The 27,312-nt window shown below is 46.1% G+C and overlaps 1 protein-coding gene and 1 long non-coding RNA gene across 3 annotated transcripts in view; one reads left to right on the top strand and one right to left on the bottom strand.

Annotated features, from left to right (window-relative positions):
- The first annotated feature begins 5,603 nt into the window (after positions 1-5,603).
- The window catches only part of LOC123372283, a 43,085-nt gene continuing 21,376 nt past the window's right edge, over positions 5,604-27,312 (top strand). The window contains exons 1-2 of the long non-coding RNA XR_006580187.1: positions 5,604-5,770; positions 6,582-6,656. This is a non-coding gene — a long non-coding RNA (uncharacterized LOC123372283). The remainder of the gene's footprint in view (positions 5,771-6,581; positions 6,657-27,312) is intronic.
- The window catches only part of LOC123372279 (stimulated by retinoic acid gene 6 protein-like), a 38,517-nt gene continuing 18,344 nt past the window's right edge, over positions 7,140-27,312 (bottom strand). For both annotated transcript variants that reach the window (XM_045020284.1, XM_045020285.1), the window contains 9 exons: positions 26,628-26,781; positions 24,876-24,951; positions 21,925-22,006; positions 15,325-15,373; positions 15,111-15,228; positions 12,365-12,484; positions 11,431-11,594; positions 9,895-10,032; positions 7,140-8,814 (listed from right to left, as the gene is read on the bottom strand). In XM_045020284.1, coding sequence (XP_044876219.1) covers positions 8,678-8,814; positions 9,895-10,032; positions 11,431-11,594; positions 12,365-12,484; positions 15,111-15,228; positions 15,325-15,373; positions 21,925-22,006; positions 24,876-24,951; positions 26,628-26,781 — 1,038 coding nt within the window. In that variant the 3' untranslated portion in view covers positions 7,140-8,677. The remainder of the gene's footprint in view (positions 8,815-9,894; positions 10,033-11,430; positions 11,595-12,364; positions 12,485-15,110; positions 15,229-15,324; positions 15,374-21,924; positions 22,007-24,875; positions 24,952-26,627; positions 26,782-27,312) is intronic.

The raw sequence follows: 27,312 nt of genomic DNA, 5'->3' as shown, positions 1-27,312 counted from the left end.
CCTTGAGGAAAGGAAAGGCCTGTTGCAGACACAGCCTCTGTGGGAAACATTCCTCTTGCCTACGGATGTGCGTGGAGTCCCCCCTTTAAGGAGGCTAGTCCTTGGTTCTGCCCCCTCACCGTGGCTGGAACGAGGAGCCCTGAAGTGGATCCCCCTTGGCTGGAGGAGCCCCAGGCTGGTTGAAGCCTGGAGGCCCACCTGCTTGGAGGAGCTCTGGGCTCGTACCCCCCAAGCTGCCCAGGAAAAGCCACAGCATCTCTTATAAAAAGCTCAGGTTCCTCTTTAGATACTCCATGCAGGTTCTGGGGTGGCTGACCAAATGGTGTTTGCTACTCAGCTCCCTGGGTTCATTAGTAATCTCTCTGCAGTCCAGGGAGATTACTGATGAACCCAGGAAGCTGAATAGCACATATCACTGCCTCAGCTGCCCGGGAACCTGCATGGGGCATAATAACCCCCCCCCACACACACCACCAAACCCACAACTGGGCATCTGGCAGCACCAGGGGAGTCAGAGTCTCTCCTGGCCTACTCTCCCTGCTGCCCATGCCTATGAACTCTGGACTGGATTGATCCCCTTTATTTTTGTTTGGATTACCACAGTAGGGGAAAGCCTTGGGCTGAGCTGGGCAATACCACTTGAGGAGGCAGTTGCCCTCATGCTGCATTACCCAGATGGCAATCTTGGGACAATTTCAGGGATGTGGTAGGAAGTGGGGTGAGATCAGGCTCCCTTGCCATCAACCCCACTGCATGTCACTGGCCTAAGCCCTGACCACTAGGTGATGCCACCCTCCCAACCAACCTTGGATGAGGGCTGTCACATTGCCACATACCTTTCAGGATCTAGGCTGTAGAGGCTGTTTTAGTGCCAATCAATGGGATGTAGGCTACCAAGTGCATACATCGCTTTTGAAAATGAGATATGCCCTGCAGTGCTGAGTGGAGCAATGCCTGTATATCAGGTGTCAGTCAGTTTTTGCCTACACCAGTGAGACTGATTCCATAGTGAAATGAGTGAATCTACTTTACTTTTCCCCTTTGCTGAAGTAGTTTCAGAAAATCTTTTCTCATCATTATTAAGAAAAATGCTCCAACATCATGAGCATCACAAGTGTAACTCTTATTGTAAGGTCCCAGCAGGGAATAAACTCCCACCAAGCGGAGAATAATGCCGCTGGTAAAATGAGCAAATGTCCTTGCCTCTGGAATCAGCAACTCTTTTGAAGGGTATTATCCCTTTACTCATTTGCTAAACTTGTCATCCACTTTAAGGGGAAGTTGGAGTGAGAAATGTACATATATTTCTTAACATGCTTTTCAAAGCATTCCTACTCCACTGTGTGTGGACTAGAGATCTAAATCTGCTGCAATTTCACTGAATCTTTCTGCATCTCATTTTAACCATTCTTAAATTGATATGCTGGTCAAAGCGGCTACCTCTACATATAGTAATAAGAGGTGTGTGAGCCAAGTAAAAAGAAATGTCCTGATTGGCCTGAATATTAACCTTCTTCAGGTAAGTATGCCCAGTGGTCTGTGATGGGATGTTAGATAGGGTGGGATCTGAGTTACTACAGAGAGTTACTGGGTGCTGGCTGGTGAGTCTTGCCCACATGCTCAGGGTTTAATTGATCGCCATATTTGGGGTCGGGAAGGAATTTTCCTCCAGGGCAGATTGGCAGAGGCCCTGGAGGTTTTTCACCTTCTTCTGCAGCATGGGGCACGGGTCACTTGCTGGATGATTCTCTGCAGCTTGAGGTCTTCAAACCACAATTTGAGGACTTCAATAACTCAGACATAGGTTAGGGGTTTGTTACAGGAGTGGATGTGTGAGATTCTGTGGCCTGCATTGTGCAGGAGGTCAGACTAGATGATCATAATGGTCCCTTCTGACCTTAAAGACTATGAGTCTAAATACCCTGGGAAATCTTAGCGGGTGTTTTCCACTGCATGTACAAGGCAAAGCACGAGGCCCAGGCCTGAGAGAGGCTTCTGGTGCTACTTGAAATCACTCCCTTTGTCCCTGAATGTAGTGCTCCCCGGATGCACTCTTTGAGCACCGTTACATGTATTTGACAGTCTCTTGGCTGCTATTTGGTGGTCTGGGTGCTGTTGGTGATGAAATTAATTTTCCATTTTAAGTTAGAGCCATTATTATGCTGCCCAACAAGAGCATTGTCTCAGTCATGGAGATTTCGCAGGGAGAATCTTCCACATACAGTGTGTTAGGTTCCTCCTTTGCTGGTCATAGCATTTCCCAGCTGCACTTGTTACAGCCCCAATCCTGCAACTAGGTATGGGTTTAACTTCAGCTGCAAGTAGTTCAATTGAAATCAATGGGACTGCTCATATGCTTATAAAGTTAAGGACATGCATAAGTGCTTTCAGGATTGGGGGACTATATTTTCAATTTGTAGTTCGGCACCCTGCAAATTAGAAGAATCACTTTGGATTAAATTAGGGTGATCAGATGTCCCATTTTTATAGGGACAAGTCCTGTTTTTTTGAACTTTTTCTTATATAGACGCTTATTGCCCCTCACCCCCTGTACCATTTTTTCACAGTTGCTATCTGGTCACCCTAGATTAAATGATCCATGGAACACTGGGCACTCATTAACCTTTTGCTAGCTATTCTTTGTTTCCCCCGGAAAGCTAGCTTGTTTCCAGGCAGCATGATCTTGAATCAGGCTGTTGTTAAGGTCTTTGCAAGCAGGATCTGTAAGGTTTTTTCTACTCTACAAACTGTGAAGCCAATTCACAGTAGTGAGACAAGACTTTCCCTCCATCTGACAGATGGTCTAATTGAGAACAGATGGGTTAGTCAGGAACACACCCACTGAGGTCAGCGACAGAAGCAGGTAACAGCAGGGGGAAGCTGGGCTGGCTGTAGCAGTGAGGTGGGTCCCCAAAAAGAAGGGCACCAGAAAGGCATGGAGATTTCTGGGTGGCCTAGGTGTGTTTCATTGGGAGCTAGATCCGTTCTGATAATGGAAGGGGGAAGGCTCAGATGCTAAGGAAGAATAATGGCTGGTATTATGGTGGATAAACTATGATCTCATAAAAGTGACCCCAGCAATGTTAAAGCATGTTAAGTTTCCAGACCATGGACTGTGTAGCAGTCAGCACTGCTAATCCAGTGACACAAGAGCCCATGAAGTCACTGTTAAGGTTGAGCATTACATTGCAAGTTGAGGTCTAGGGGTGTCTAGTAGAAACAAGTGAAGGCCTTATGGAGTGTGTGGACACTGGGGAATGCCTGCCCCTCACAGAAAAAGCAGGCTTTCCCCTTCTTTATTTGCTGCTTAGGTTAGAGGTAGATCAGGTGTGTCCTGCTGCAGCCCTAGCACTACATGAATGGTTTCTGTTCAGAGATTATATTGTTTATGTTGTGGGCGGGAGATACTATAACACCTTTGGCTGCTTTTTGCTGGCCCTGGAAGGAAAAGAATTGGTGCCTTTGAACAGGCTTGTGGAAAGCTACCTAAGTTGCACAGAAAAGGGGAAAAAAAAAAAAAAAAAAGGGAAATCAGCTACAGCTGCAGTTGGTTTGGTCATATTACGGGAACTGAGGGTATCTGGGCACAAGTCCCCCCACTGTGTAATGTGCTTCCATTTTATGGTAAAACTGCTTAGATTTTATACTTAGCAATTAAAACTAACTTCTTCTCATGCAGTGCTTTTAGTGTTTGAGGCCTGCTGCTATTTTGTTGTGAAACAGTACCATGGAAGATACCAAATGCCTTTTATTAGACCAAATCGCACTTGAGAAGCCATTGAGATCTTGTAAACTCTCCGCTAAATTGCTAGTGTTAGATTGTTTCACATGCCAGAGCTCGTTCTGTACCTATCCCACTTATCTGAACAATAGTCATGGACTCTCATTAAAAGATCAACCACTGCATGTATTTATAGGCCACCACCATCCCACACCACCTACTAGGGATTTTTTAAAAAGCTTTCTTGCTTTAGAAAGTTATCAGAAGACCTGGCCGTGATCTAGTGCAGCACAGGACTATGTGCTGAGAGGCATCTGGAGGGTCAGTGCTTGGGGTGTCAGGAAAAGGCTGGGGTTGGTAAGGGGCCATTGAATGAGGAAGTTGGTTCCTACAGGGGGAGAGTTCAACACAGAAGCTTAGAGTCTTGTGACAAGTGTTAGGCCTGAACCTTGTTCAGAGAGGGGAGCGGGTAGAAGAAATGACTCTAGCCAGCTGCTCATCTAACAGACAAGTATCTTGTTTATGTCGTCTTAAATCAGAGATGAGAAAGTAAATGTGGCAAAAGGCTGGGTGAGATTATTTCAATAGTCTTAACAGAGCCCCAGTACAAAAGTGGGGTTCATTGCTCATGTCACCCTGCTGCTCCGAGGACTGGGAGTTTGGAGTGTGCCTATCACTTCCTGGACAGAGACAGTAAGGCCTGCAGGGGCCTGGAAGGTTGTGCTTGTGCTTCCAGAGGGTTGTGGCTTCAGGGAACTGATCCGCAGCAGGCAGAGACAAGATCTCCTCATGCTAAGGGCAGGTGGCAGTGAGAAGCTTCAACCATGCATGCCCCTGGGGAGCACCATACAGGGTGAAGATTAATTTTGGTATGCAATCATTTACCACCACTGGTCTTCACTCTTTTCTCTGCCTCCCAGATAGGCAGGTAACTCTTCTGGGTAGAAGTGTAGGTAGTAGAAGCCACAGCATGGGCAGCACTGACTAGTGATGGCCTGGCCACTCAGCTTGCTACATTCTGGTGGGAAGGAGAAATATAGAATGAATCTCAGTGAAATATCCTGAATGGAATTAGACATTCAACTGTTCCAAACTAACAATCTCTCACATTTGTGGTCTCCTGAGTAGGATGAGTCCCAGAAGTGGGGAAATCTCTGGTGCTTTAAATTAGTTTAATGAGTACCAGGAGAAGCTAGGTGCCAAAAGTTCATCACTTTTTACCCCTACTTTGTATTAGTGTGATGATTTGTTGCCACATCACCTGGTGGATGGCGTGTTAGCCAGTAGAGCAGATCATGCTGGGCTCTCAAGATTTTCAGCCCAATATTAACTCAGTCAGATTCCTTCAGAGGTTGTGGGGGAGAGTTGGGCAAGGACAGAAGAGAAGAAAAACTCTGGAGTTACAAGCATTCAGGACTGGAGAAAGCCAGCAGTTTTCTTTCTTAATTTACAATGCTGTTCCACCCTGCACCTGATGATACTGCCCTCCCCTGGGGTGGCATCACCTTTATGTTCATTCAGTCCTAGAATCACTGTAGCAAAGGCTGTTGGACTGTAGTTACACAAACTAGTTCTGGAAAACAAGACAATGGTTGTCCTAACAGTTGCCGTCGGTTAGTTGGACACCTAGAACAGCCCATGATGCAAGATGTTTTTGTTACTTTCTCAGAAACCATGGTGAAGTTGACAGCCACGGAAAGGACAGAGGGGGATTGTTAAGGTGTAGCAGCCAGCAAGTTACCCTGTTTTATAGCATGGTTGGAGTGAAGAGACAATATGCAGTGCCTAGCAATGTTGCTGCCCACTGACTAAATGCACCCAGCCAGCATGGAGAGGGCACAGAGAGACCCCCATTTTAGAATGCTGTCCTGAGGCAGTTGGGAGTGACAGTTGGGCGGCTCAGGCCAGCATGGAGGAGGGAGCAGCTCTTGTGTGGCCACTTCCCTCACCCATCCTGGCCCACGGCACTCAGCGCAATGGCTGACAGAAGGGCTCGGCAGCTCTGGGCTTGGCATCTCCAGGGGACCCAAGACAAGCAGCCTCCCTCAGGTGCAGGCACACTCCCGGCTGCTGTCCATTCCTGCCCCGACAATATCTGCCACCTCCCCGTCACAGTGCTGGAGCTGAACCAGCCATCACTGCTGCCTGGCATGGAAGTGCCAGACCAGAGCCTGCCAAGGGGTGACGGAGGGTGTGGGGATGTGGAAGGGCCCTGCCTATGACCCAGTAGTCCACAGGGATACAGGCTTAGTTAGGGTATTTATTTAGCTTCATACCCTATGCAGAAAAGCACCAAGCTAGGGCTCTGGGTGCCTTTGACATAGGTTAAACAGGGTGTGGATAAAAGTCAGATCCTGCCAGAAAATGAAGGATCCTCCTGGATCCATGGAGACTGACCGGACTCCGGATTTGTTGGCACCATACCAATGGTTGGAGAAGTGCTTTAGGTGGGGCAGCTTGGGAGTTCAGGCACATAAATTGACAGGGTGTGTTGTTTTCTGGCAGGATCTGACTTTTACTCACACATGAGCTGGTGCCTAGCAACTGCAGTGTAACATGCTGCATCCTGTAGCCCAGGGCAGCAGGGCAAACGGGAAAGGGAAGGTCCCACATCCCGTGGTGAGAAAAGAGACAGTCCTAAGCATAGGTGTACTTTGACTTCTGTATTTGGGGGAGCAGTTCCAGTCAGACCAAAGGGGCTGTGTGTGTGTGTGGGGGGGACTAATTCCACACCTGCCTGAGGCTTGCAGTTTGCCCCTAAGGTCCATGAGGGAGAGGGGAAATAGGAGATACTTGGGGACAGGTTGTTCTATGTGGTGAGGTCAGTGACCATCCTTAACAGCTTTCTCTCCTCTCCTAGCTTCCTGGCTTGTGAGCTCAGACTGTGGAGGTGGGCATCTGCAGAGACAATATGTTGGCAGAGCTCCAGCTACAGGTATGTCATCTTCCTTTCCTGATTCAGAGTATTGTCTACAGTATTTGCTGTTCTTGTGGAGCCGAAGGCTGTCCTTATGACTCACTGTGACTTCAATGGGGCCAGGATTTAACATTGGGACTCAGGAGTTCTGGGTCCTATGGAAGCTCTGCTACAGGCTCCCCATGTGACCTTGGGCAACTCACTTAATCTCTCTGTGCCTCAGTTCCTCATCAATAAAATAGGGATTGAAACAGGGTGGCTTGCCCCATGGGCTGGAAAGCCTGGGGCTAAGTCAATCATAATGACTGGATGAGCCCCACCTGAGAGGAATCAGGTGATTCCAGTATAAAAGGAGCAGGAAGGTGCAGTGAAGAGGGGAGTGGAAGCTCAGGAAATTGTGGCACAGAGTGAGACAAGCTCAGTGGACAGTGAGGCCTGGGGGAGAGAGCAAAGGCCCCAGGCAGGAAGGCCTGAGAGGAGGAAGAGAGAAACTGGACTTTGTTTTGGGGAGACGTTGAGTTTTATTTGCACTCTTTTATATTAATAAACCCAGACCCCAAGGAGAGGTATTTTTTGACCAAGAAAAAGCCTGAAGTGAAGTTTATTTGAATAGTCCAGGAGGGGAAGAAGTTATCTATGGTGTGACCATAAGCCCTGAGGGGGTGCATGGGAGAGAGCTGGCCCACCCTCTGCCTGTTTAGATTGTAGGCTCTTCAACAACTGCAGCTTCCTCTCACTATGTGTATGTACAGCATTTACCACAATGGTGCCCATGTTTGATTGGAGACCTCGTGTACTCTGTGAGACGAATAAATATCAATTTTTAACTGTAATGTCATGATAATGTTCTGAAAAGCAACATGTTATGTTACGACTATAAAGGTATCTGTGCAAAAGACTTTAACTTTTAGGTATGGAATTAATCATCATCCTGGGATACATGTTTGTATGTCATTAAAGACTTGTTGAAGATCCTCAGTGGTATTGAGGGGCTGGGGACTGCTCAGATATGTGTGTGTGTAGAGAGAGGACATTGAATACCATAAAGGGGCATGAACAGGACCAGAAGTGAAGAATTTAGATGGGCATTTGTAGATAGAAGTAGAATGGCTTGGAGAAAGTGTGTGATAGGCTTGTCAGAAGAAGGGGACCTTCTTCCCACCACCCGCAACAGCTTGACTAGAGGAAGGTGATAGATAATTTCCCATCTTGACCATCTCAGGGTGAGGCAGCATGATAAGAAAACATAAGTGTCCCTGTGCTGATCAGAGTTCAGTGGTTTGGTAGAATGAGAGAGGCAAATCCACTCCTCTGACCAGATCAATCTTAGAAGTACATACAGAAGAAGAGCTCTGTGTAAGCTTGCAAGGTTGTCTCTCTCACTAACAGAAGTTGTCTCCAATAAAAGACATTACCTCACCCATCTTGTGTCTCATCGGTAACTAAAAGCTATTAGGAAATAAGAGGCATCAGTTGTCAGCTACTTATAATTGGATTGTAACTTTTTCAAACTCACTGCTGGTGTTTCACAGTTCATTGCACATTCATTAGTCCCTGCACAGGCTCTGGCACAGTTGGGAATTAGGACAAACAAAAGTTGTGCTTGCTGTGAGAGGAAAGGTAGTACAAAACCAAACTCACATTGGAGCCTTGTATTCAATGGGGAAATTCAGTTCTGTCCCCTTGAACTTGCATACTTGGCAAAATGAGAGAAGAATGGTCCTTGGCCCCAACCAGGCAAGGAAATATTGGCTAAAACCAATGTACCTCGATTTGGTTTAAAACAATGAAAATATTTCTGGGGTTTATAGTGATTTAACACAATTCACAGCTGTCTGTTGGAAACACATGTAACGCACAACAACCAATGACAGCAAGTGCTCTGGACATCCATTCCCACAGCTCTCCTGTCACACCAGGGCTGAGGGTCCTAACTGCTCATAGTGTATAGCTCTGAAATAGAGCTCCATCTTCTGAAGGTCCTAAGAGGCAAGTCACCAGCTGTTCAAGAGTCTTCCAATTTCCAGGTGCAGAGTAAGCTAGACACAGGGGTTCTGTGGTGCAGCACTGGCACCGGACTGCACGTTAGGCTTCCTGAGTTCAGTGAGTTTGGGGTTGTTAAGAAGGGTGTAGAACAGCAACCACCGTGTCCTGGCTCTGGTGGACACTCTGGGTTCTAAAACGAAATAAATACAGAACTCAATACACTCCACTTCTTTTTCTCTTGTAGCTCAAAAACTAATGACCAGCTCCTCAGCTGGTATTAGTGGAGTTATATCAATAGACACCCACTGAAGATTCATAAATTCCAAGGCCAGAAGGGACTATTGTGATCATCTAGTCTGATCTCCTGTACAGCACAGGCCAGAGACCTGCTCCACAATAATTCCCACAGCAGATCTCTTAGAAAAATATCCCATGTTGATTTAAAAATGGTCAGTGATGACCCTTGATAAATTGTTCCAATGATTAATTGCTCTCACCATTAAGAATGTACACTTTATTTCCAGCCAGAATTGTCTAGCTTCAACTTCCAGCCATTGGATTGTTAGACCTTTCTCTGCTAGATTGAAGAGCCCATTATTAAATATTTGTTCCCCATGTAGATACTTATAGACTGAGATCAAGTCATCCCTTCACCTTCTATCTGACCCAAAAGACCTGTGAGGCCAAATTCTCCTCTTATTTACACTGGGGTAACTCCACTGACTTGAGTGGAATAGCACTGGTGTAAGTGAAAAGAGAATTTAGCTCAGAACACTGTCAGCACCACTTGATAAAATATCCTCCCTCCACCCGAGGGCCAAGAGCTCCACCTTTGCTGCATGCATTAACTTGAAGACACTGCTCACAAATATGACCCTTTGTATAAAACAAAGAGCACAGCAACATTCAATAAAGCGTTATGGTCATAAGATTACAGGCCATTTTTGTGGGCCTTAGGGCTAATCTTTCAGACCCACATGTGCAGCCTGATTGACTTCAACTCAGTTGCTCCCATATAACTTTGAGCAGAAATGTCTCCTTATTGCATATGAATAAGAATAGCCTCTGCACTTAGGTGTGCTGAGATAATATGACAGGGTCTATCAGTTCTCATGCCTTGCATCTGATCATCAGCATGGGAAGCAGAGGGAGGTCAGAATTCATACCAGAGATAAAGTATTCCCAAAGAGTAATATGATTTTAGAGTTAAATAGCCCACAGTACTCAGTGAAGTGGCATATATGTTAAATACTCCAGTCAAAGTGCTTACCTGCTATATTATTGAACAAATAGTATTTGGTGGATTTGTGCAGTTTTTTCTCGGCCAGAAGAATGTGACAAAAGCTGAGGAGGGTGGGGTTAGTGTGGTAGTGGTCCATAAATATCATACCAACCCACGTGTTGAATCCTGCATTAAAAAAGGGATACATATACAGAGATGTGCAGCTTAACTCCCTTCCCAGTACTGCATTCTTTGTGCACCTGAGACTCCTATTCAAGTCAGTAGGCACTTGTGAGAACAAAGAAGGCAGGTTAAGGCTCTTCATTCATATACAGACACAAGCTTTTCAACCCAAGTCCTCCCTGGGCACGTTGTGGGTGTAGGGAGCCTTTGACAGGTTGGGTGGTACTTGCTCCACCACTCATCTTGAGGGGTGAGAGCACTGGAAGAGTTAGGATTCTTTCATTCAAAAAAGAAATAAAGAAAGAAACAATATTTGTTTAACTGAGGAGTAGTAGGTCATAAAAGTTAGGCCATCCAATCAGGAAAGAGAAACCATACCATGTGACTGAAGTGGCCAGTCACACCATTCAAACAAAAAATTCTGAATATCAAGGACAATCTGAATACTAACTACAAAGAGTTTGTAAACAACCCTCAGCTCAAATGTCTTTGTGAACACACCAGGCCTTTGGAATAATTAATTGTGATCTGGTCTCAGAAAATTAATAAGCAAGGAGCAATAAATATATTGACGAGCTGTAGTCTAAACTCACAAGTCCAATCCACAAATAAATTACTGATTCTACATTTTGAAAGAAAATGTGGGAGCTTTATTCTTTGGAAGCTTCCTCTTTTTGAAAAATGTCAGTGGGGGAAAAATAGTCATCAAATATACACCTCCAGCTTCAAACCAATACATGGCAGTAATTAGCTCAAACCCATCACTGCAGAGGGGCAGAATCTATGCTTCAGGGTTTACATCTTTGTGTAGTGTTTAATGTTAAAGAAAGCCAAGGACAAAATCCTGGGAGAAGTGGAGTGGCAGCATCTGAGTAGAGTAACTGAACTATTCTGCCTGAGCTGTTTTCTATAGCACCCATCACCATAATACCTATGATGGAGCCAGAGCTTGCTGTACAGTGCTCCAAGAAGGAGAATCATATGCTTGCCATAGTGGCTGCTACTGTAAACCACCCTAGGAGATGAGGGGTCTTTGTCCCCCTCTAGTGTCTGACCAATGGAAAAGGTTAAAGAGTGCAGCATCTCCCAGTTACAGCAATCAGGTGCTAGAGGCTTGTGCTTTTAGCATGGAAGATCTTGGATTCAAACAAGCAAGATTAGTTACACTATTAGCTCTCGGATACATGTAGGGAGGCCAAGGCCCTGGCCACGTACAGCCTGAGCATGGCTTGTACTATATTCTGCCTTGCTCCTTTGCAGGTGTGTTAGGCATGAAGAGGTTCCCTGTAGATGCATCAGATGTTTGCTTGAAAAGCTCCAATATTCTTTATGAGAGAGCCAGCAAATGGCAAATCCCCATATAAGCTATCCATGCAATGCTCTGACGTTTCGTACACTTACCCATGTCAGCAGCTTCATACCCTTTCTGCATTATAGTCCTGTCTATCCGTGCAATCAGCCAAGTTCCCAACAGGACACTGCAAAGCAGTCTGAACAAACAAGCCCCCAAGCCCAGGAGCACATTGTAGAAGAATAAAAAGTAATTGAAGTTGTGGAAAGCTTTCCTGCAAAAGAGGGGAAAATCCACTTTCACACTCAGTGCCCAATCATGGCTTTGGTTTGGGGCTTCAATGTGCCACAACAGCTCACAGGGAACTAACAGATGGACCAAAGACACAAAGGTTTTAGATCCTGATCCACCCCTAAACCCCTCATCCCCGGCCCCACACCAGATCCCACAGCCGCAGCCAGAGCCCTACCCCACACGCCTGCCCCAGCCCAGAGCCCCCTCCTGCACCCCAAGCCCTTCATCCCCAGTCCCACCCCAGAGCCTGCACCCCCAGCCGGAGCCCTCACCCCCTCCCGCACCCCAACTCCCTGTCCCCTCCCAATAAAAATGAACGAGGGTGGGGAAGAGTGAGTGACGAAGGGGGGATGGAATGAGAGGAGGGTGAGACCTCGGAGAAGGGGCGGGGCAAGGGTGTTTGCTTTTCTGCAATCAGAAAGTTGGCAACCCTCAGATTCTTGGTGCTGAACTTGCAAAGTCCTTGCACTCATCGAAGTATAAGGACTGCAATGAGGGGAGACTTTTAAGGCCCACTCCCCTGCTTCCCTTTGGCTGGCCTGAGCACAACAGACCCTGTAGCCTCACTTACAGTCCCCACTGCATACCTTACCCCCACCTTACTGCTTTGGGATTTGGCCCAGATCTCCACACACTCCCAGTCGCACAGTGTTTGAAATTCAGACCCTTTGTATGAATAACCCCATGCAGCAGGAGACCCTTGTCTGGAGGATGCAAGACCATAAGGGCTATTTCTTTCCTACCACTCACCTGTTATTGAGAGCTAATGGCTTCTGCTTATCATCTGGCAAGATCTTTGGCTGAAGGAAAAATCTCGCAGCGATCTTGATTTGTAATATCATGAGCCCTGTGGCAATTCCAACTGTAAGACTGTAATAGAAACGGAAAAGAGAAATGGCCCTTTTAATATGGATGTTGTGGTGAAAGGGGCTGGGAATATAGCCTGGTAGAGCCCCTGGGATATGGGAGGAGAGACCTGCATTTGATTGCCAGCCCCTGGGACTGATTCCCCACTGCCCTGTGCAAAGGAAGAACAAAGCAGGCGTGAAATGCCACCATTCTGCTTTGTAGGGTTTTACACCCACTTTGCACAGGTGTAGAGGAAGATGCTATACCGCCATCATGCACTTACCTGTGCTGTATCTCAGTGGTTCTCAACCTGTGGTCTATAGCTGTCCACCCCCCACCTCTGGGTCTGTCTAAAGGGTCTGCAAAGGACTTAGACTGAAAACTGACTGACCAGAATTCAACTCTATATAAAGAGACTAGATTTCCAAAGGGGTCTGCGCCTCCCTTCTGTTATTGGGAGTCTGTGAATGAAAAAAGGTTGAGAACCACTGCTCTATCCTGTGGAGAATTTCTTCCTGACCCTCTGCATGGCCCAGACTGTGATACCTTTACACATGGGGTAGTGTCTCACCACAAATAGCTCCACTGGCTGCAGAAGGGCTGCTCAAGGTGTAAGATGCCATTCAATGGGGCAGATTCTCCAGTTGAACGGGGGAGGCAGCAGGGAACCAGTTGGTGCTCCCTGATCCTCAGCCACTTGGTTTTGGCACAAGAAAAGCTGCATAGGACCAGCAGTAACGTACGCAACCACCATACGGTTCCTCAGGGACCATAGGCCAGTGGAGAATCATGTGTAGCAAAGCTCCACTCTGCCATACCTCCCTCCTACCCCAAGAGCTCCACTAAGACACTGTCTCCCTCATGTTATGCTGAGGGTGGGGGTGAGCAGCTGGCACAATCGGTATCAGAAATGCTGTCCACCACCTTTAACCCCACTGGAGAGCTCACCTGCGCAGGGAGAATTCTCTTCCTGCTTTTCTCTGGTAGCTTTAAGGCCACGAGCCCCGAAGTGGCCTTAGCAAACCAGAAAATTTGGCCCAATGGGAATGAGGGTATTGGAATCTAGCTGTCCTTCTCAGAGCACAAAATGAGCACAGAGGAGGTGTGCCCTATGTAATATCCATCCAACCTAGTATCAGTGCACATATTGTCTAGTAGTCCTTTTTAATTCTTACTAAGATATAAAATCTTCCTCCTGCTTTCCAATGCTCACAGAATAAGCCTTTTTATGATTTTTTTAAATAATTGCTCATTCTAATTCTGTGGCTACTGGTCTTATTGTCTGTAGTCACCAACTGGCTGAAGACGATAAACCAAAAAAGGACCGCCCTCTGCAAAGATTTCTGGGATTCCAGGAAGTGAGTGGCTTCAGGAGACTGTCAGGAACTCCCTACAGGATGCTATTAGAGGCTTCATTTGCTGGGGGGCAAGAAGGGCTATTGCCCCCACCCCCAGACCTTGGTTTGTCCCTCCCAGATTTTTCATAGGTCTATAAGCTCCATTATGTCTTCCACGCCTCCCCCGACTTTGCAGGATATAATATAAACATATTTAATTTTTCCTGTGCTGACACAATTTTGCCCCCCTCCACCTTCAAATTTTTCTGACATGCCACCCTGATTCCTGAGATCGTGGGGAAAAGAATGCAGTTGGCCAGGCAACAAAAAGGGCAGACCCTAGACCCATATAGGTGGGCCGGTGGCTCTGCCTTCAGGAAGTGGAATCAGCTGTTACATCTTATGAAGCCTTGAAACAGTGATAACCAATCTTTGCCAAACTGAGGACAGTGCTGGCAACTTGCCAGGAGGCGGAGAGACACCGTTAAGAGAAGAGTGTGGCTGCCTGATCTTTAATGCAGAGATGTGGGCCATGGAGATTGCAGGTCCCAGCGTGGAATGCTTCCTTTAGATTGAGCAGTCAGGACATTAGATCAAAATGGAGCAGTGCTTGCTGGGACCTCCTTGTCCGCATTAGAGGTGAAGGTGGAACATGGTGGACAATGGATTGCATTTTGGCTCAGCTCGTATTCTTATGCGCTTTCACCCTTTGATTATCCATTGTCAGCCAGGCCCCTCGTAGTCAGCATTCTCCTTACGATGGGAAAACAAACAATGTGCTTAGATCGCAAACCTCTCAAAAATTCCCCACAGGGAACACAAGTTTAAAGATCTGCTGACCTTTGGAAAGGTTGCATGGCACATCTTCAGAGGAGGGCTGCTGGGGCTATGTTTAAGACAAATGCAGCATTTATGTTATGTGACAGGGTTATTCAATAGCGGCATGAAAAAACCCTCCCCCCGACCGACATAAGTTTCACCAGCAAAAATGCTGGTGTGAACAGTGCTACGTCAGCAGGAGAAGCTCTTCTGCCAACATAACTAACACCACTTGTTGGGGGTGGTTTAATTATGCTGGCAGAAGAGCTCTCTCCTGCCAGCAAAGAACAGCTACACAGGAGATCTTACAGCGTCACAACCGTGGCAATACAGCTGTGCCATTGTAAGATCCATAGTGTTGACATAGCCTATATCTGTCACAGGAACCTGTTTTCAGATAGGTACCTCTTGTTATTTTATAGACCTATAACTCTAAATCAGCGCAAAGAAAGTGAGATAACACCAGAAATGTGTGAAAACAATGCACTTACATCCCAATTGCCAAACCTTTTGCCATTTCCAGCCCTTGGCCATGCTGTATTGGCAAAACAAAACTGTACATGATCATTACACCAAACAGACACTGCATCACGTGAATGATCAGGTAGCCTGGAAAAGAGAAAACACATTTCTTACTACAGAGGAAAAGGGCAACCACTCTAATTTTGGTTGAATGCATGCTTATGCTGAAGGCTTGGCACGTACCCCATAATATGTATGCAATTTGCCAACCAGAGTATCTTGCTATTGCTGCCTGAGTTTAAAAAAAGGAGAAGGACAGAAGTTTATGATGTTGGAATTGCTGCATGTTTGATCAGAGAAACAAAATACATTCTTAGGCCCTGATTCTGGTCTTCATCCTGCCGGCTCCTTTGTGCCACCTTTCAATCACAGGGCCTGATTCTCATTGTCCTTCATCTTGTTCAGCATTTACACCAGGGCAGAGTGAATGCAAAGTGGGTGTGAATTGATCCCATTCTCACTGGTAACAGTTTACCCCCACTCTGCACTGGGTAAGTCACTGGACAAGGTGCAGGGCAACCAGGAATCAGGTCCAACCCCTTCATCGCAGACCCCAGGGCTGGACTGAAGCATAAGGAAAGGTGGAGAAGTGAAGTGAAGTATGTGCTGAAAGTGGAAGATCAGAGGAACCTGACTTGGATTCCTGCACAGCTCACACAAGAGACCTGAACACAACTACATTTACCCATAATTCTACCTGCAAAGCTGCCTTTATAACTGTTAGAACATGTCTGAAGAATTGTTTTCCCATTCACTTCTATGCAGAGTAAGGCTCCAGTCCTGCAAACATACAATATGCTTAACTGTAAGCACACAAATGCCCTATTTGGGTCCTAGTCGATGGAACATTTGCTTACTTAACTGTGTGACTAAGTGATGGGGTGTTAGTCACCCCATGTTCTAGTACCCTCACTTTCCTGGATGGCAATCTCCATAGAGTAAGGATTGTCGTTTGTTATGTTTAGTGCAATGTGGATTTGAAAAGATGCCATTTCTGTTGTTCTTTGGGAGTCCGCTTCATCATTCCGAATGACAAACCAAACCACTGACATTGTCTGTACCAGATAATAAACTGCTGCTGCCCGGGGCCGCTTTGATGTGTGGAGTGCAAAGTTGAGGGGTGAGTAGCTCTCGTCCTCTGCTCCATCCCTCCCTGAAAAGCTGACAATGCCCTTCCCAGCATGTCAGCTCTGGAGGTGTGAATGCAGCATGAGGAGATCACTGAATAGCCAGCAGCGATTAACTCCTGGTCCTTGCACAATGGCTGTAATAAACAAATGTATGGCACTTAGTGGTGATCAGGGTCAAGTTCCTGTGACAGTTTGTTATGAGACACATCAGTGTTAGGCCGAGGGCTGGTCTGCTCTGAAAATGTACTTCAGCATAGCCATGTCTTTCAGGAGTGTGAAGAATTCACACCCCAAGAGACATAGCTACGCCGACCTAACCCCCAACGGCATTCCTCCATCGACCCAGTTACTGCCTCTCAGGACTTGTCTACACTACAGGTTATGTTGGTATAACTTATGTCGCTAAGCCACCCCCTGAGGGCTTGTGTATATTACCCACTGGATCGAGGGGCAGCAATTGATCCAGCGGGGGTTGATTTATCGCGTCTAGTTTAGATGCGATAAATTGAGCGCCGAGCACTCTCCTGTCGACTCCGGTACTCCAGCAGGGGGAGATGCGCAGCCGGAGTCGATGGGAGAGCGTCACCCATCAACTTACCGCAGTGAAGACATCGCAGTGAGTAGATCTAAGAATGTTGACTTCAGTTACGCTATTCACGCAGCTGAAGTTGCGTAACTTAGATTGATCCCCCCCAAGTGTAGACCATGCCCGAGTGAGGTTAGGCTTGGCCTACACTACGAGTTTAGGTTGAATTTAGCATCGTTAAATCGAATTAACCCTGCACCCGTCCACACAACAAAGCCATTTACTTCGACATAAAGGGCTCTTAAAATCGATTTCTGCACTCCTCCTAAGTTGCATCGACCTAGGTGCTGCTGTGGACAGCACTATTTTAGCAGGAGAGCTGCTCCTGCCGACATAGCTCCTGCCTCTCGCAGAGGTGGTTTTATTAAGCAGGAAGGAGAAGTCTCTTCCGTCGGCACAGGGTGTCTTCACCAGACGCTGCATCGGTGCAGCTGTGCCACTGTAGCACTTCTAGTGCAGACTAGCCTTCCGGGACGGGGATTAACTAGTGTGATGGGAGAACCCCTTCTGTCACTGCCCTGAGTATACACACTGACGCACCCCAGCGGTGCAGCTGTACCATGGCAGTATTTTATGTGTAGTCATAGCCTAAGAATGCTAAGAGCAAGTAGCAATAGTCTCAGGCCTGGTCTACACTAAAAAGATAAGTCGACCCAGCCATGCTGCTCAGAGGTGTGAAAAGTCCTCACCCGTGAGCGACGTAGTTAAGCTAACCTCATCCCTGGTGTAGACAGAGCTAGGTTGCCAGAAGAATTCTTCCATCAACCTTGCTACTGCTTTTGGGGAGCTGGATTACCTACCCCTCCTTTCAGCACAGGTAGAGTCTACACTGAAGTGCTACAGTGTAGGTCCGGTGTAGCTAAAGTGCTACACCGGACCAGGGGGATGAGGTGGACGAGGCTTTCTTCCAGCAACTAACAGAAGTTGCTAGATCACAGGCCCTGGTTCTCATGGGTGACTTTAATCACCCCGATATCTGCTGGGAGAGCAATACAGCAGTGCACAGACAATCTAGGAAGTTTCTGGAAAGTGTAGGGGACAATTTCCTGGTGCAAGTGCTGGAGGAACCAACTAGGGGAAAAGCTCTTCTTGACCTGCTGCTCACAAACAGGGAAGAAATAGTAGAGGAAGCAATAGTGGATGGGAACCTGGGGGGCAGTGACCATAAGATGGTCGAGTTCAGGATCCTGACACAAGGAAAAAGGGAAAACAGTAGAACAGAGACCCTGGACTTCAGAAAAGCAGACTTCGACTCCCTCAGGGAACTGATGGGCAAGGTCCCTTGGGAGAATAACATGACGGGGAAAGGAGTCGAGGGAAGCTGGCTGTATTTCAAAGAAACCTTATTGAGGTTGCAGGAACAAACCATCCCGATGTGTAGGAAGAGAAGTAAATATGGCAGGCGACCAGCTTGGCTTAACAGTGAAATCCTTGCTCGTCTTAAACACAAAAGAACAGCTTACAAGAAGTGGAAGATTGGACAAATAACCAGGGAGGAGTATAAAAGTATTGTTCAGGCATGCAGGTGTGAAATCAGGAAGGCCAAATCACACTTGGAGTTGCAGCTAGCCGGAGATGTTAGGAGTAACAAGAAGGGTTTCTTTAGGTATGTTAGCAACAGGAAGAAAGTCAAGGAAAGTGTGGGCCCCTTGCTGAATGAGGGAGGGAACCTAGTGACAGAGGATGTGGAGAAAGCTAGTGTACTCAATGCTTTTTTTGCCTCTGTCTTCACAGACAAGGTCAGCTCCCAGACAGCTGCACTCTGCAGCACGGTATGGGGAGGAGGTGACCAGCTCTCTGTGGAGAAAGAAGTAGTTCGGGGCTATTTAGGAAAGCTAGACGAGCACAAGTCCATGGGGCCGGATGCGCTGCATCCGAGGGTGCTAAAGGAGTTGGCCGATGAGATTGCAGAGCCATTGGCCATTATCTTTGAAAAATCATGGCGATCGGGGGAGGTCCCGGATGACTGGAAAAAAGCTAATGTAGTGCCCATCTTTAAAAAAGGGCAGAAGGAAGATCCAGGGAACTACAGGCCAGTCAGTCTCACCTCAGTCCCTGGAAAAATCATGGAACAGGTCCTCAAGGAATCAATCCTGAACCACTTAAAGGAGGGGAAAGTGATCGGGAACAGTCAGCATGGATTCACCAAGGGCAAGTCATGCCTGACTAACCTAATTGCCTTCTATGACGAGATAACCGGCTCTGTGGATGAGGGGAAAGCAGTGGATGTACTATTTCTGGATTTTAGCAAAGCTTTTGATACAGTCTCCCACAGTATTCTTGCCAGCAAGTTAAAGAAGTCTGGGCTGGATGAATGGACGGTAAGGTGGATAGAAAACTGGCTAGATGGTCGGGCTCAACGGGTAGTGATCAATGGTTCCATGTCTAGATGGCAGCCGGTATCAAGTGGAGTGCCCCAAGGGTCGGTGCTGGGGCCGGTTTTGTTCAATATCTTCATTAACGATCTGGAGGATGGTGTGGACTGCACCCTTAGCAAGTTTGCAGATGACACTAAACTGGGAGGAGTGGTTGATACGCTGGAGGGTAGGGATAGGCTACAGAGGGACCTAGACAAATTAGAGGATTGGGCCAAAAGAAATATGATGAGGTTCAACAAGGACAAGTGCAGAGTCCTGCACTTAGGACGGAAGAATCCCATGCACTGCTACAGACTAGGGACCGAATGGCTGGGTAGCAGTTCTGCAGAAAAGGACCTAGGAGTTACGGTGGACGAAAAGCTGAATATGAGTCAACAGTGTGCCCTTGTTGCCAAGAAGGCTAATGGCATTTTGGGTTGTATAAGTAGGGGCATTTCCAGCAGATCAAGGGATGTGATCATCCCCCTCTACTCAGCACTGGTGAGGCCTCATTTGGAGTACTGTGTCCAGTTTTGGGCCCCACACTACAAGAAGGATGTGGATAAATTGGAGAGAATCCAGCGGAGGGCAACAAAAATGATTAGGGGGCTGGAGCACATGACTTATGAGGAGAGGCTGAGGGAACTGGGATTGTTTAGTCTGCAGAAGAGAAGAATGAGGGGGGATTTGATAGCTGCTTTCAACTACCTGAAAGGGGGTTCCAAAGAGGATGGATCTAGACTGTTCTCAGTGGTAGAAGATGACAGAACAAGGAGTAATGGTCTCAAGTTGCAGAGGGGGAGGTTTAGGTTGGATATTAGGAAAAACTTTTTCACTAGTAGGGTGGTGAAGAACTGGAATGGGTTACCTAGGGAGGTAGTGGAATCTCCTTCCTTAGAGGTTTTTAAGGTCAGGCTTGACAAAGCCCTGGCTGGGATGATTTAGTTGGGGTTGGTCCTGCTTTGAGCAGGGGGTTGGACTAGATGACCTCCTGAGGTCCCTTCCAACCCTGAGATTCTATGATTCTATGATTCTATGATACACTGAAGTGCTACAGTGGCACAGCTGCAGGAGCATTTCAAGTGTAGCCAAGCCCTCAGATACCACAAACCCTCACCACGGCTGCACAGTGTTCGTAAGCTAGGACTGGGGACTTTTATCAAGAGGGTGGGGAACAGGATACCTAGGACCCCACTAATATGAATAGAGTGAGAAAAACTTGAAGGACAGAATGGAAAAGTGGTCTGGGTTTTGCTTAAGCACTGGAACTGTCCGTGCTAAACTGCAGCAGCTGGTGTATGTGGGCCCGATTCTAAGGCACGTCCATGACTGTACAGCCGATGAAGTGTTTAATGGGCTCCCTACAGTGAAGCTGCAGTGGGGAAATCCCAATTTACACTGGTGCAAACCAGCTGGCTCATCTGCAGTGCTCTTAGGGTATGTCTACACTCCCTGCCGGATTGGCGGGTAGCGCTTGATCTATCAGGGATCGATTTATCGCGTGTAGTGTAGACGCGATAAATTGATCCCTGATCACTCTCCCATCGACTGCTGAACTCCAGCAGTGTGAGAGGCAGAAGCAAAGTTGACGGGGGAGCCGCAGCCATCGATCCAGCGCTGCGAGGATGCGAAGTAAGTAATTTTAATTTGATCTAAGATACATCGACTTCAGCTATGCTATTCTCATAGCTGAAGTTACGTATCTTAGATCGATCCCCCCCACAGTGTAGACCAGGCCTTAGAGTGCCTGCCTGGGCATGCCTCCTCCAGAGCAAAGGCTTGTGGCTGCAGCCAGGCACGCCTCCCCTGCCAGACTTTTCAAATAGTCAGTTCCAGCCTGATGCTGGCTTCCCTTTCACTCCCTCCACCCTGGCCAATGTTTGTGTTCCCTCCTCGCAGTCGTTGCACAGGAATCAAACCCAAATGCCAGGAAACGGAGCACGTCTCTATGTGACTGAATACCAGTTCAGTTAGGAACCACTTCTTTACTCCACCTACCTACCAGTGCTGTGTGCGAGGAGTAGCCCAGCCCTGCTAGTGAGGCAGCAAGGAGAGCTGGAGTGGGTATGTGCCTCAGCCACAGGGTTGAGGTGCTGGTAATAGTAAGATCTGGAGAACAGTGAGGCTGGGAATCTGCACCATTTCTTTGCTGCTGGAGGAGTTCAGCATAACTGTCATTTAGTATTAGCAGGTATATGCCTTTCTGGTGGAATAAATCCCCTTTACTCTTCCCATGCCCATTTCCCTCCCTTTGGTGCAGTGTCCATGTCCCACCCCTAGACTGTAATACAGCAGCTGTCTGATTTGGACCACTCTGAATCAGTACTGCAGGTTACTTTTGGCATAAACCTGCCTTTTACATTAGTTTTACATTGTGAAGCCATCATACAATGAGATTAGCATGCTCCAGAATCAGGCCCATGGAATATTGCACTGACTCATTAAAACTATGGCCTCCTCTTGCAAAATACTGGAGTGCACGTGTAAACTACATTTAGGATGACCAGACATCAAATGTGAAAAATCAGGACGGGGGTGGGAGGTAATAGGAGCCTATATAAGAAACAGACCCAAAAATCGGGACTGTCCTTATAAAATCGGGACATCTGGTCACCCTAACTACATTCACGAGTTGCCCTATTCAATTCCAAGTGTTAGCGAATCAGAGCTACCGGCTGGGAACTTTTGGGGAAAAGCAGTGAGAACTCACCACGCTTTGAGAAGAAGCAGGCTCATGAGATCTTAGTGGAAGGAAATGTTTCTTCCCTGCCCACAGCCGCTTCATGTGTTTCCTGAATAAAGGTGTCAAAATTAGTTTTAAAAAGTTTCACACAAATAAATTGGAGATTTTTTTCACTCAATAACTTTGTTTGACTGTTTGATCACAGAGGAGCTATATCGGATGATTTGATTGAATGTCAAAGGGCTCAGCAATCTAGACCTAAAGGCATCATGGATTAATGCAATAAACACAGAGGCAAGGGGAGCAATAGCACACATTGTGTGTTATTGGGCATGCCACCCAAAGCACAATTTTGGTATATCACAACACAATACAATATACAACACTGAAGGATTATCCTTTGCTTCAACAGGAGTTTTACCTATCTAAGACTCAGTAGTACATCTGTAAAATAGAATCTGGTCTACGTACCGTACAGGCTAAGAGCACTGTAATTACAACAGGGGCCATATATGAAAATTGAATCCAAAATTGTGATTTCAAGAGTAAAAGACAGAGGTAAAGTGTAACCTTTCACCAAGACTGTGTGTGTGTCAAAACTCCTGTTTAAAGTTAAACCGCTGATAGCCACTGAGTACCAAAATACAAAAAGAGAAGTATCTGTCTGTAGACTAAGGACTCTTGCTTATTCTTAGAATAAATAACTTTGTTTTATGTGTATGGCTGAATGAAGATGAGTGATTGATTTTCTATTATTTCAGTTGCAACATTTTGCTAGCTCTGTACTTTTTCCAATTTATTTTGGGTTCTTGAGTTGGACCTTGTATGGGATGGTTGAGATAATCTCTGTGGACTGACCTATAACCAGGAAGAGTTGATCTTATCTCCTAAAATGTCTCAAAATATTTTCAGGTCTGCTGACTGACTGATGTTCTCAGCCAATGCTTACTGGCAAGGAAAGTCTCTTTATTTGCATGAAGGTGACCTAATCCAGCCCCACTGGGTGATGTTTATGACTTTAGAGGAGGAATGCCCCATTCTGCTTTGCCAAGAAACTCCAGAGTAGAATAAGGGTTCCAAGGGGGAGGAATCAGTCAGGGCACCATCCTCAAAAAATGGAAGGAAAAGAAGAAGCTATTGCTTCTGGCTAATGGCCTCTGGTGTGGTGATGCCACCAGGCTTGACAAAGGGCTTGTGCTTCCTCCCCTTTCTCAGACAGTCACTGAGGTGCCAGAGTCCAGCAACACACAACATCCAAGATTTGCCATCTCCAGGCAAGCAAGCCCTGCGGTTCTCAAACTGTGGGCCGGGACACCAAAGTGGGTCGCAAACCTGTTTTAATGGGGTCACAAGGGCTGGTGTTAGACTTGCTGGGGTACGGGCCAAAACCGAAGCCCGAGCACAACCACCCAAGGCCAAAGCCCAAGCCCCACCACCTGGGGCCGAAGCCAAAGCTGGAGGGCTTCAGCCCTGGGCAGCAGGGCTCGGGTGGGCTCACACTTTGGTACCCCCTCCTGGGGTCGTGTAGTAATTTTTGCTTTCTTAAGGGGGTCACGGTGCAATCACGTTTGAGAACCCCAGCTCTAGTCACTCAGCAAGTCTGTTGAGTTAGCCGGCAGGTCCAAGAAAACCACAACCACCAGCTAATCTTTCCAACCACATACTCATTTCCTGAAACTGAATGAAACCTCAAGAGTCACAGCAAAGATCATGCATAAGTATCAACCTGATAAGGATTTTTTCCCCCCAGTTTTTATTAGTAGAGGGACACCTCCACCTTGGCATTCTCACCCTTGTCCTTTTAACTCTAGCAGCTGACAGTGTGCATGTATCTAGAACACTCAGAATGGAGTTGAGCATGGTTTCTCAAACAGCCTGCAATAAGGTTCAATAGGCTCAGGACCAAATTGCTCATCGTTCAATAGGCTCATGGCACACTCATATTTTATGGGTTGAGTGGTGTGCGTTTAAATCCCGAGAAACTTAGTTTCACACAACTTTTTGTTTGCTAGTTAAATTTAACAAGCTGTTTGTCTGGAATATCAGTAACTTTCAATTAGCATTGAAATAAATAATGCCCTATTTTTCTAAGGCTTATAGCTAGACAAGGTCTGCTGCCTTCCCATGTGATTCGATAAAGTTTGCAAGGAATTGTGCAGTTTGGATTAATTAACCTGATAATTAGAGTAAGCTGATGATTTGATATTAACCCACTTTATTCCAATTTGATTAGGTTGTGTTTTATTTTGAGTTATTTAGCTTTGTTAATAAATTATATAAAATTGGAGGATTGTGTGGACCGATGTGTCTTCAGCACCCATCAGGGCCTAGAACTGTGTGAAGCCTTGGGTAGATAATAGAGACGCCTCCCACTGAGTGCCGATGGAATGGACAATAGAGTTCTAGGGCAAACAGAGGTCCGGAGCCCCCTGGGGGCCATGAGCAGGTTTCAGGGTATCTGCCAAAATAAACCAGAGAGCAGGGCCGGCGTTAGACTCACTGGGGCCCAGGGCAGAACATAAGAACGGCCATATTGAGTCAGATCAAAGGTCCATCTAGCCCAGTATCCTGTCTTCTCACAGTGGCCGATGCCAGGTGCCCCAGAAAGCTGAAGCCCGAGCCCTACTGCCCAGGGCTGAAGTCAAAGCCCAAGCAACTTAGCTTCGTGGGCCCCCTGTGGTGGTGGGGCCCCAGGCAATTACCCTCCTTGCTACTCCCTAATGCCAGCCCTGGCTTTTAATCTACTGGCTCTGCAGAAAAACAGCTGTTGTGGCACAGGTGGGGTGTGGAGTTTTATAGCATGGAGGAGGGCCGCAGAAAGAAAAAGGTTGAGAACCCCTGAGGAGGGGACAATCCTGGGAGCTGTCAAGTGCCTGTGCTGAGTTGACTAGTGTCTGCAACTCCCAATGAACTCCATGGTACTTGAGGACTCTCAGCACCTCTGAGAAGTGAGCTGATAATCTGCTGCACGTCCATACCTGTAGCAGGCTAAGATGTGAAGTACGTAGCTTACACACGTCAGGGAGGCAGCAAAGGTGGTGAAAATCCAAACACCTGAAGAAAAAGAAAAGCAACCATCTGTTCAGAATGTTTTCCCCGCAGCTCCCATGACGTGATTGCAAAACTATTTTAACTCAGCACAAAGTTCACAGCTATTTTGTACACATAGAAACATACAGTTAGAAGGGACCAGAAGGGTCATCTAGTCTCACCACCTGCCAATATGCAGGATTTGTTGTGTCTAAACCATCCAAGACAGATGGCTATCCAGCCTCCTTTTGAAAACCTCCACTGCCTTCGCTTGGACACATTTCTATTTGGAACGCTTTTTGCCTAGTCACTCAGAAATGCTTTGATTATTTGTTAATCATTTAATTACAGAGTTGAGCCCAAACCAAAGCCCTGGATCAGAATTATGTACTCAAATCCAAATTGATACTGAGCAGAACAAAGATCCTGGATTCTCACATGTCAAAACTTGGAAGTGCAAGTTTTCCACCATTACTCTCCTAACATGCAGCTCAGTCTCCATGTCCATTCAGCCCTCGGTTTCTCTGCTGAGACAGCAAACTGATAAAGGTAACTATTGCAATTCATGTTAGCTGTGAGGAAGCTTTTTGCAATATGGAAAATTGTCCACTAGAAACTAGACTGTGATCTCCAATTCATCTTACAAATAACCATAGACAGCTTTCAGGCTCTTGGGCCCGAGTCAGATTTATATTTAGAGGGAACCCCTTTTGTTGTGTCCTCCTAACCATTTGCCCTCTCTTGGAGTCTTTACATCAAAGCTGAATGTCTTTCTAAAAACATACTCTAGTTTAGTCACACATGTACCTATTGGGCTTAATGTACGAATCACCGGGTGAAATCTCTGGCCTGTGCTATGCAGGAGGTCAAACTCAAGGTCTGAATTGTCCCATTTGACCTTTAAAGCTATGAAATTCAAACCAATTATTTTAGACTCCTTTACTTAATAAAAATAAAGCTTTCCTCAGACACCAGCCATAACTCAATGAAGCCATCCCACCCAAACCTCTTTCCGGGGCCAGCTGAGCAAAGATGTTTAAAAGAATACACATAACCATTTTTCTCCTGTTCTTTGGTCTGCAGTCTCTCTACTGTCAAACTCCAAGTTACTCAGTGTTCAACTACCAACACACTAGGCATCAGGTACAGTGACAATTCAGGCTTCTTCATATTGTTTTGCTTCAGTATTAGGGACTAAGTATCTAGCTAGAGCTGGTCAAAAAAATTCCAGTTGAAAGTTTTTTCTGTCAGAAAATGATGTTTTGTTGAATCAAAACTTTTGTGGGAATGAGCCAATTTTCATTAAATTTTGATTTTGGGGGAAAACTAGAAAAAAAAGCATTTTGATGGTGTTGAAATATTCCATTTCAACACTTTCAGAGTCGACTGTTTCAATTCATTTTGAAATGACTTTTCATTTTGAATTTTTGATATTTTTAAAATTTTCCTTAAATTTAAAATGTCAGTTTTGAAATGCCATTTTCCATCTCAATGGACCCCAAATGATTTTTGTTTGAATTTCGTTTTATGGGAAATGTTTTTTTGTTTTCATTCCCATTTGGAACTAATGTGTCAAAATCCTGGAAGGAATCCGATTGACTAGGATGGGCTTTGGGTCAGCCTTAAGAACTATGAGTTCATACTGCTTTTTTTAAAATGTATCGCACTCATTCCACCTTTAAAAAATGACATGTCTGTACCTTGAGTGACATTAATAAACTCTTTCAGCTGCAGGACAGCTGATACAAGTATTTCTGAGCCATTGCTAGAATCAACAAGCCCTTCAAATCCCTGATCCAATATCTTCAGCTCTTCGGAGACTTCCTTGTAAATGTAAAACTCAATAACAATAAACTGCGGAAAAATAGATAAAAAAGTTTAGCAATCTTGTCATTGGCCACTTCTACAGAATAACACTACATGCCATATAATCACACAGGGCCACATTCATTCCTTGTGTGGCTCTATGGGAATCCGACCTGTTGCATTTCATTTTATACACACATTGCCTTTCATATTTGGGGATTCATCTTAACCTTTAAATGACAGCAAGTGTATGTAGACAAATTTTGTCCCTCAAAGAATGTTGTTGGAGTTAATCTCCACTGATTTTGGACCAGACACTGAAGAAGACCAGGATGCCTAGACTTAAGCAAACTCATAAGTATCACAGGGAACAACATAACATAAATACACTCACACATGAAGAAGGAGGAATACTTGTGGCACCTTAGAGACTAACAAATTTATTTGAGCATAAGCTTTCATGGGCTAAAACCCATGAAAGCTTATGCTCAAATAAATTTGTTAGTCTCTAAGGTGCCACAAGTACTCCTTGTTCTTTTTGCTGATACAGACTAACACAGCTACCACTCTGAAACCACT

This window comes from Mauremys mutica, chromosome 6 (assembly GCF_020497125.1).
Source record: "Mauremys mutica isolate MM-2020 ecotype Southern chromosome 6, ASM2049712v1, whole genome shotgun sequence".
In the NCBI taxonomy this organism is placed as follows: domain Eukaryota; kingdom Metazoa; phylum Chordata; order Testudines; family Geoemydidae; genus Mauremys; species Mauremys mutica.
The sequence above is the reverse complement of the archived record's forward strand: the minus strand, read 5'-3'. Positions and strand labels throughout refer to the sequence as shown.